This window comes from Lucilia cuprina, chromosome 6 (assembly GCF_022045245.1).
Source record: "Lucilia cuprina isolate Lc7/37 chromosome 6, ASM2204524v1, whole genome shotgun sequence".
In the NCBI taxonomy this organism is placed as follows: Eukaryota; Metazoa; Arthropoda; class Insecta; order Diptera; family Calliphoridae; genus Lucilia; species Lucilia cuprina.
The window spans coordinates 21,639,009-21,649,428 of record NC_060954.1 but is presented as its reverse complement, the minus strand read 5'-3'; the positions used below and the strand labels follow the sequence as shown (position 1 = coordinate 21,649,428).

Below are 10,420 nucleotides of genomic sequence, written 5' to 3'. Positions count from 1 at the left end.
CGATACATATTTTGGTGGTGGGTTCATAAGTACTATTGCCGAATATAATAGGTTTTGTATGTTTCATTAGGTTTTGCTTTTATTTTCGACTCAACAAGGAAACCTTCCTTCAAATTTATGAAGACAACGAGCCACACTTTGTTAAAGGCAATAGAGGTACAGCCATTCACCCTAAAATAAAATTGGCTGCTTTTCTCAGATTTTTAGGCAGCGGCAGTTACCAACATAGTATAGGAAATGATTTTCTTACTTGTTTGTCACAATCCGAAATATCTTTAGCAATAAAAGAATGTTTGGAACTGTTTGAAAAGTATTTTTGTAAAAAGTGGATTACTTTCAAGAAAACACCGGAAGAAGAACTGGATACGAAACAACATTTTTACTCAAAATACGGTATTCCAGGAATAATAGGAGTCGTAGATGGTACGCATGTTCGCATCAAGTCGCCAAAATCAGAAGAAAGACATCTGTATTACAACAGAAAAGGATATTACAGCCTGAACGTTATGATTGTAAGTATTTATCTAACATATCAATTCAATATTTTAGAACTATGTATTAATTACTTTCAGATATGCGACCAAAACATGGTAATTAATTTTGTTGATGCCAGACAACCAGGAGCCAATCACGACTCCTTTATTTGGAAAAATAGTGTGGTAGATAAATACCTTAGGAATGAGTTTAATAGAGGCAAAGTAAACTCCTGGATTATAGGTCAGAATTTATAAAATATTTTTCTAAAGTAATCATGAATTTGTTTAAGGATGTATTTTCATTAAATATTACTTTCAGGTGATTCCGGTTATCCTCTTCTCCCATATTTAATGACACCGTATAGAACAATTAATAGTAATGAGGAAGAAAATTTTAACAATCGCTTTTGTAAGGCCAGAAACATAATAGAGCGTTGCAATGGAGTTCTTAAGGGCAGGTTTCGAAGCATTATTGGTGATAGAGGTTCTTAAGACAATATTTTTATTTTTTTTATTATAACATACATATATCATTTTTAGGTTTGTTGTATAGTACCAAGAAAGCTACACAGATTGTAAATGCAAGCTGTGCTTTACACAATGCTTGCATATTTTATAAGAATGATTGGCCCTATCCTCAGGAAGTTCTAGATCCGGAAGTAGATATAATTGAGGAAGAAGATGCAGATAATACTGCTGCTGCCGAAATACGAAGGCGGTTAGCACAAAGTTTGTCACAATAGATAAGAAGCCTATTTAGCGACATCTATTAATTTGACTTAAATACGATACTCATAGTGTATACTATAGAATAGACTATAGACTAAATACTAGGCTATAGACTAGACTATAGATTAGACTTTAGATTAGACTATAGATTAGACTATAGATTAGACTTTAGACCTGTCTGTAGTCTAGTTTACACAATAGACTATAATTTAGACAATAGACTAAATTATAGACTAAACAATAGCCTAGCCTATAGATTAGACTATAGACTAGTTTATAGTTTACATTATAGACTAGACTATAGACTATAGCCTAATCTGTGGTCTAGTCTATAGTCTGAGCAATAGTCTAGTATATAATTTCATCTATAGTCTAAATTATAGCCTAATGTGTAATCTAGACTATAGACTAGTCTAGTCTATGATGTAGTATATAGTCTAGTCAATAGTCTAGTCTATAGTCTAGTCTAGTCAATAGTCTAGTCTATAGTCTAGTCTATAGTCTAGTCTAGTCTATAGTCTAGTCTATAGTCTAGTCTATAGTCTAGTCTATAGTCTAGTCAATAGTCTAGTCTATAGTCTAGTCTATAGTCTAGTCTATAGTCTAGTCTATAGTCTAGTCTATAGTCTAGTCTACAGTCTAGTCTATAGTCTAGTCTATAGTCTAGTCTATAGTCTAGTCTATAGTCTAGTCTTTATAGACTAGATAATAGACTAAACTAGATTATATCTAAGATTAGACTAGTGGTTAAACTATTGACAAGTATAGATTATAAATTAGATTATATTTAGTTCAGACATTATAGACAATATTATAGCAGAAAGCATGTAATATTTTTTTAATGTATTGTGTGAAATCTGATGGTTAATAAAAAGACATAATTAACTATTATAATCTATAAAATTTTTATTTATATAAATTAAAGACAAAAAGTTAAACGAATTTAACTACCTTACCCAACTTGCTAAAACGTCTAAGGATTCTGCTATTTTTTTAAAAATGTCTGCTAACTCTTTTATTGCTTGAACAGATTCGTTTTGTATTTTATTCTGCTCTTTTAATAAATCGAGACTCTCTTGTTCGAAGCCTTTTGAGTGCTTCTTTGGTCCTAAATCTCCAGAACATTTTCTCTTTTGTGCCTCTTTATTTTTATTTTGAGTTGTTTGTGGTTGATCCTCCGTTTCTACTTCTAAAGAAATTTCCGTGACGGAATTCTCCTGGTACTCCAAACCATATACAACTCCTGGTGGATTTACAGCAGTGGACACATTTAAAATAGAGTCAGCAGCTTGTTCCACACTTGTAAGTGGTATTTGTGTATTTATCCCTCCTCCTGTTCTAGACGCCCTTACTTTATTTTCACTTAATTTTTTCTTTAAACGAGTCCTTAGATCACACCATACCTGAAAAAAAACTTTAAATTTTGAAAGCTATAAAATATCCAAGAGCACTTACTTTTTTCCATTCTTTACTTTCCCTTTGTGGTGGACCGATCGCATTCACTTTTTGGGTGAGCTGTTCCCAAGAATCGTCTATTTCTTTTCGGTTGCTTCCAAACACAGGAACACCCCTAGCAAGATTTGGATTATTGTTCATATGTTCTAAAATTAACTCCCATTGTCCGTTTGTTGTTTGTTTTTTCGCCTAAAGATCAAAAAGTTAATTATATCAATAAAATGATTGTTTATTAACAAAAACTTACCATTTTTGCAATTAAAAATTGAAATACGAACTTGAAAATTGTTCAAACGAATAAAATTTTTTCCACGTTTGATTTTAACATTTGAAACGTTTTCAAACGCTTACTTTCGTTTTACAAAATACAATTTTATTACGTAAAACGAAAATAATGTTAGAATTCGTTTTACAAAATACAAAATGTTTTGAAAACATAAATTTTCGTTAACGTTAGACTCGTTTCGTTTTACAAAATGACACCATTAATATCATGTTTTTAGGTTCAATATTATAGAAAATTCAAATAGTACCTTTTGTAGAACGAAAAAGTACCAAAAAGTCCCCTTTTCTGTTTTCTAGTCATACTTAATTTCATGTTTCTAGGTTCAATATTATAGAAAATTCAAAAAGTACCTTTTTTAGAACGAAAAAGTACCAAAACATTCCTTTTTATAGGTTCTTACCTAGTCAAGGCCCTTCATGCTAAATTTCATGTTTGTAGGTCAATATTTTCATTCACTTTTCGTTTTTTTTGTAGAACGAAAAGTGCTCTTTTATGTGTTCTACCCTAATCAGGGCTCTACATACTTAATTTCATATTTCTAGCCAATTATTCTGCGATTTTGAATTATCATTAGTTGAATCTAAATCAACATAAGTTAGGGGTCTAGTCTTAATAATATGTTCACACTCCTGTAGACCATTCTGTAGCGTATTATCTTTAAATATGAAGTTCGGCATAATTTGGTGTAGTACTTTCTTAACGGCTTGAACTAATCGTCCCCAATTGCCTCCCATATGTGGTGGTGCAGGCGGATTAAAGTGCTTGTTGTTGTTGATGATGTAAATTTAGCACTCAATTTTTGAAAATTTACATCCTTAAGAGCTTTTTTTTTAGCTCCGTTTCAGCTTCTTTGAAACTCGTACCATTATCGCAGTATTTTTGAAAGGGGGTCCCACTTCGAGCAACGAAATTTTGAATTGCCATAAATACAACTGTCGGTTGACATATCACACGCCACTTCAATGTGAATTGCTCTTCTGGTAAGACAAGTAAAAAGACTCCCCAACGTTTCTCTTGGTTTCGGCCAACTTTTACATATAATGGTCCGAAATACTCATTACCCACGTAAGAAAATGGACGGGTAAAGGGTAATAGACGAGCTTTAGGTAGCTGTGACATTTCAGGAACCAAAGGTGACGCATTTAAATTCTAACAGAACTGAAAATTTTTACGTACCTTTTTTAAAGCAGCTCTTAATCTTGGAATATAAAAATACTGCCGTAATTCATTGAGGCATGTGTCATGAAAAAGTTCAATCAACAACGCTGTACAATAGTGATGTTTTTTCCACTCTTGTTTGATAAGACAGCATATTCAAATTTAAAAGAATCGTACTGTGTAGTGTGATAAATTAAATTTTCTGCCATAAAACGCTCCTTAGAAAGTTCTGGGAAAATGTACGGTTGATTTCTAGATCTATGACATTTCATCTTCAATATATTTATAAATGTATAAATTTTTATCACAGTTCGATTTATTTTCCTTTCAAGAAAGCTCGACGCTTAAACCAACGACCTTCCATGTTAAACTCATATTTTGTTTTCCATTTTGTGGCATCATCTGTCACATTGTCTTTTGTTGGTATATTCTCTACTCTGATGGTTTACTACTGTCAAGAACTCCTCCAATGCGGTCATAACGAATTGCTTGTAGTTTCGAGGTTCAGCATTTAATCAGCGAAGGACGGTATTAGAGTCTGACCAATAGAAACAACTTTCTATTTGCATGTTGGGAATACTACATATTGAATTAACTAAACGAACACCTAACACGACATCCATCAGTTTCATTAGAGGAATTGAAAAGGTTTGCAACTTTCAATTTAGCACTTACTTATGAAACTTGAACTTCATTATCTGATGACACTCTAAAATATGCAACAGCAGCATAATCTAATTCGCTAGTATCAACAAATATGTGTAGTTGAACTGTATCATATCATTTCGATGATATTAGTTCCAATTGGTACTTTATTTGGCTCTTCTAATTCACCAAGACCCTCCATAACGACCTTTGAATTTGATTTCCAATTTCGGATGAACAACTTGCCTTTATTGTGAATAAAGGCTACTTGTTTTGCCAAATTATTTGCGTCACTTTTCGTATTTGCACTATCTAATAGATCATCTGATCCGTGCCAAACACGGAGAACAGGCTGCACCAAAAGTCATAACCTGCATTAGATATCAGGTGGTTAATTATTTTCACCATTTCGCCAAATAAATCTTTGAGCATTTTGGTCTTCTTTACGAATGAGCACCTGATGAAATATCTCTCTGATGTCTCAAAAATGGCAAATTTTCCTAGTCGAAAACCGTACAGGACAGAAAGTAGTGGTCACATCAACTCAGGTCCTTTTAATAGCATGGGGTATAACGAGACCCCTTTTATTTTTTGCTGCAGCATCCCAAACCAATCGAACTTCTCCTAGCTAGTTTAGGTTTATAACAGTAAATATGGGAAGGTACCAAGTAACGCCATCTAATTTCTGTACTTCATCCTCGGACAATTTTCGAGCATAACCTTTTTCCACCAATGCATCGATTTGTTCGATATGTTCGGGATTTGACTTCTTTTCAAGGCATTGAAGTCGTTTCATTGACATTGGAAAACTTTTTGGTTTTTCCATTATGTCTTCCTTCGTTTAGTTGTTGTTTTAAGTAAGAATTTCCCACGCTTTTATTCGGGAGATGATAATTCGTACTTACGGGCAACATTTTCTGAAGACATATATACAGATACTATAATATTTAATTTTTCCATCTTATAGTCGCAAGTACAGTATTCAATCTTGTGATGTCCGGGAAACTTTTCAACTGCCGAATCACTTCCTCCATGAACAACCCATCCCAACCACGTTTTAAACGCGGATGGTTCGTTTATATCACCTTCAACTATCTTTAAAGAATTGCACACGTAACTATTATTTAACCCAATTAGCATAGTTTTTTTTATTTTCTATTACTTTCTCCACCTCATGCTCATGTATATTTCCAGTAATTGATGCACTGACTTTCGACACTGCCTCTGCATCTTTAAATGCACAAGCATTTAAACAAGGGCATTCTTTAGATTTTCCAGTAAATACAGGTAAATCGGTATAAAGAGTCTTGGGTGCTGAATGTACATCTTCATGTGGCATTATCTTGGGAATTGCGCCTTTAATTGGTATTGGTGTTTGTTTTCAGAAGAAGTAGGAGAATTATTTAATGAATTCCTAAATTGTGCTTGCGGAAAGTTTTACAAATTTGAAACCCATTCCTTAGTACGCGACATATATTCACAAATACTTCCTTCAACTTCCTCCGACATTGCAAGAATTTTTAAGTTTCTTTTTAGAAATCGTGAGTCGAAAGCCTTTTCCTCTTGGAGGCGTTGAAGTTCCAGTGTTTTCTTGAAGATGCTGCAGAGCATGACATAGCTATCGTCTTGTTAACAGATCGATCACTTACGGGTTTGCTTCCAGCATTTCCTGTGCATTTGGAGCATAACCAGTCGCGGTTTTCTACAGAATCTGTTACGCCAGCGCATGTGAAGTGATACAATTTTATTTGTATCCTCCATGTTTCATTGCCCGTAACCGTTACCAGTATCTTTTCTCTCACCATTATGTTCGCTAGAACTTATTGGCTTACTAGCATCAATTGGCGGTGTCCGGAACATTTTTAAATAATATTAATTTTAAAGAATGTTGAAAATAAAACTATTTTTGACAGTATTTTTTTTTCAATTTAAAATTTAACAATTTATTTTATTTTGTAAATTAACTTCAAAATTAATAGTTTTTACAATTAGATGTTTTTTCCAATTGAAATTATTTTTTAACAAATTGTTTGATACCATTTTCAAAGTTTATATTGAATTGAATATATTGAATTATTTTTTTATGCAGGTGTATAGATTAAACAAAAAATAAGTAAAAAGTTAACAAGTATTTGTAACAATAGTTGCAAAAAATCGGATTTAACAAGTGAGAGTGTTATATTCGGCTGTGTCGAATCTCATATACCCACCATCAAAACGTCTACCACATATCGTAAAAGGAATGCTCCCCTATAAACATCAGGGTGATATTTGAAGTATGGTTTAGGTCAATTGCGAACTGAGCTCTTTTGAAATAACAAAATATTAATCTTTTAAAACTCATGAAATTGTGTACAAAGATTTCATTTTGTAAAGAACTTGTTGATGTCAAATTTCATTGTAATACTCGTATTTTAAATAAGAAAACTCGTATTTTGATAATTAGAAATCTTTTCTGAAGGGAACCTTTTAGAGGGGCTGGGGTCAGTTATAGATCAGTTATAGATCAGAAATTTATTCATCAAATTTTCCAAAGAGGATCTTATATGAGGGGTATGGTTAATAACCTTGCCCTGATAATCACAATTTCAAATTATTTTATATTTATTGCAAAATTTTTTATTGTTTCTTACATACTTCTTTAAAGTTTGAAGATAGTTTTTAAACGGATATTCTGAAAAGTTTGTGAACCAAATATTCAACACATAAACTCAGATGTAATAGACCATGTACATTGTAACACACGCTTTTCTTCCCGAAAATATGAGGAAATTTTTCGAGAAAAAATTCAAGCAGAATTTGGACAATTCACGTATTCAGGTGCCTTTCAATGAAATATATCATGTATATTCCTTGGGAATGTATTTTAAAGGTCATTCAAATGATCAGAAATTTAATTTTTAGTACCTTCAATTATTTTAAAAATACTTTTATTTGTAACCATCCGAATAATAAATTTTCACATCACTCCAAGTCTACGAGATGCATTGTATCGAGCGGCACCTGACTTACCATTCCTAAATTAATCTTTTCATATGGACTATTTTCTTCATATAATTGTTTTTCGGCATGCAAAATCGCAGTGCGAAACAATAAGTTAAAACACCATCATCTTTTTCTGCAATTTGAAGTATTTTGTGCATCCATGGCAACAGGTGTGGCACAAATTATTGCTCCAATTTTTAATGCAAAAGCTTCTTCCCCGAATATTAGTCCATACATTGTCAAACTTTCTAGATCCTGAATAAATTCATGAAGCAATTCTTGAATATTACTAAGTTTACTTGGGACTAAAAATCTCCTACCGGACAAGCTTGTAATATGACGACCGTCATCAAAATTGGCCATAATTGTATTTTTGAACTTTTAAACAATGGAAGGCCGCCAATATTAATGCCAACCAATATTTCGTCACAATCTTTCTAATTCTTTTTGGAAATTCTAAAATAGGTGTATTTGTGATATGATTAAACAATCACTTTTCTTGCAAAATGCATTAGCACTTAATGGCACATCTATGCCTCCTCCTTTTAAAATTGCAAAGAGTTCATCAAAACTATGATATCACTCTCCTAATTGTTCACGCAAGGTTTATTACATTACAACTAAAATCACAAAAATTAATTTCACTTAAATATTCCACCACTTTCATTTTTGCATTATTCTTTTGTTCTCAATTTTTTTTCTTAATTTCTGTAAATATTTTTCTTTTTCTGCTTTTAATTGACATTTATTTAATTTCATGGCATCCTTCTTTTGATTTCACATTTTAAAAGAAAAAACCAGAACACAGTAAAGATTTCTAACTGACTTAAAAATGAAATTCAACAAATTATTAATTTTAAATTAAATAAAAAATATATTATATATGACTTTTCTGAGATTTTAAGTATTTGTATGATTTAAATGGTATATTAGCTTATTGTTCTGATAAACATTTGCAAAAGATTCCTTTTCTTTATAGAAATATTCTACATTAAAGGAAAAACATAAAAAAATCGGACAAACAATTTATGATCAGATTTTTTCTACGATTTTGAATCTTTTACATTAAGAATGTAACCAGTTCTACTCTGTTGTGTATTTCATGGTGTGTTTATGAAGATAGATCCAGCGGCTGTCTTGGAACTATAGAAATAAGTCATCTTATTATTCGAATAGAAGGAAATATCAAATATGTACCAAATATAAGTAAAATCGTGCGTAAACGATTTTGTGGTCAACCGAAACCAGTATGTATAAGAAAGTCGGACTGAGTTAAAGCACGCTTATTATTTTCTATGATCAAGTTTTAAAAACGGTTATAACTTTACGTTTTAATGTTTCTATTAAATATTCATATCAGTACAAATTCCTTCCTTTGGAATACGAAAAATAAACTATTCTATATTTTATTCACTCATAAATAGTCTAGTATATACTACCGACATTATTATCTCAAAAATATGTTGCTTATAGTGTAGTAATCGCATATAAAAATTTGCGGTTTTTGCTAATATGAATATTAATTGTAAAGTCGAACTTTTACAGCTTATTAAGCGACCTTAACGCTTTTATTTTCAAATTATTGTCATTGTTATACCATCTAAAAATGTCATGGACTCAGTCAGTTGCCCACAAAATCGTTTACCGACGACATTACTTAATATGTATCAATATTTCCTACAATTCGAATAGTAAGATGCCTTATTTCTGTAGTTACTAGACCGCCGCTGGATCTATCTTCATAAAGACACCATGGAATACAGAATAGAGTAGAACTGAATACATTTTAACTCTTAAAGAAGCAAAATCGTAGAAAAATCTGAACATAAATTCTTTGTCCGGTTTTGCGTTTGACTTAAAAATGTTTATGTGTCTTCTTTAATGTAGAATATTTCTATAAAGAAAACTTTTACAAATTTGTATCAGAATAATAAGCTAAGTTACCACTTAAATCATAATCTCAAAAATTAATTTTTGACATGATTTTTCCGATTTTGGGTTTGAATATAAAATCTCCTTTAGAAAATGACTTCAACACTAGTTCTAGCTTAAAATAGAAATTTATAATAAATACATTTTAGAGGAACCAAAATCTCTTTACAAAATTTTATAAAACATTTTTACTTAATTTTTTGTAATCCGTGTATTTTATTGCTGCAACGTTTTTATAAAAAAACAAGTAAGAGTGCTATATTCGGCTGTGCCGAATCTTATATACCCTTCACCATAGTGTATTTTAAACATAATTGATCTTACAGTCTAGTTAATAAAAACATTAAAAAAATTTGAGTCGATTTAAGCCGAATGTTTCGGCGGCGGCTCAAGCAACTAAATATAGTTTGGCGGCGACTAAGCTCCGACTCGAAGCCGGTCGACTTCGACCTCTGATTCATTGCTGGTAAACATTGACGAGTCGTAGATTTTGTTTTTGTTTATCGTAAAAAAATTGTTTTAAAAAGCACTTGGAAAAAATTTGTGTTAGTTTTAAATTTCAAACTAACATCATTCGCATAAAAATTATTGTACAATAACTCACAATCTACTCTCATATAATTGAAAACGTTTTAAATACTTTTTTCTATTCATTAAAAAATATATTTGCAAAACAAAAGGGAAAATTATTTTATTTTAACAAAAAATGCAAATCATTTTTTTGCTGTGTATTTTTTGTATGTTTGGATTCCAA

At 31.5% G+C, this 10,420-nt stretch overlaps 2 protein-coding genes across 2 annotated transcripts; one reads left to right on the top strand and one right to left on the bottom strand.

Moving 5' to 3' along the window:
• Positions 1-376: 376 nt before the first annotated feature.
• On the top strand, positions 377-1,219 carry LOC111687949 (putative nuclease HARBI1). The gene is made up of 4 exons (XM_046953517.1): positions 377-512; positions 573-717; positions 796-960; positions 1,017-1,219. Exons 1-4 carry the CDS (start codon positions 507-509, stop codon positions 1,217-1,219), a joined length of 519 nt encoding a protein of 172 aa, XP_046809473.1. The 5' UTR covers positions 377-506.
• An 874-nt stretch (positions 1,220-2,093) lies between these two features.
• LOC124420509 lies at positions 2,094-5,575 on the bottom strand. Its single transcript, XM_046953514.1, has 4 exons — positions 5,423-5,575; positions 2,661-2,849; positions 2,157-2,608; positions 2,094-2,100 (listed from the first exon to the last, which is right to left on the bottom strand). Exons 1-4 carry the CDS (start codon positions 5,573-5,575, stop codon positions 2,094-2,096), a joined length of 801 nt encoding a protein of 266 aa, XP_046809470.1.
• Positions 5,576-10,420: the final 4,845 nt, after the last annotated feature.

What these genes read in the sequence shown, in the direction of transcription:
- LOC111687949 (XM_046953517.1), top strand. An exon ending in AGTAAACTCCTGGATTATAG is followed by an intron (nt 718 to 795) that starts GTCAGAATTTAT and finishes TATTACTTTCAG; the next exon opens with GTGATTCCGGTTATCCTCTT. An exon ending in AAGCATTATTGGTGATAGAG is followed by an intron (nt 961 to 1,016) that starts GTTCTTAAGACA and finishes TATCATTTTTAG; the next exon opens with GTTTGTTGTATAGTACCAAG.
- LOC124420509 (XM_046953514.1), bottom strand. Translation starts at nt 5,575, where the DNA reads ATGGAAAAACCAAAAAGTTTTCCAATGTCAATGAAACGACTTCAATGC. An exon ending in AAGTACAGAAATTAGATGGC is followed by an intron (nt 2,850 to 5,422) that starts GTTACTTGGTAC and finishes TTTGATCTTTAG; the next exon opens with GCGAAAAAACAAACAACAAA. An exon ending in AAAGTAAAGAATGGAAAAAA is followed by an intron (nt 2,609 to 2,660) that starts GTAAGTGCTCTT and finishes GTTTTTTTTCAG; the next exon opens with GTATGGTGTGATCTAAGGAC.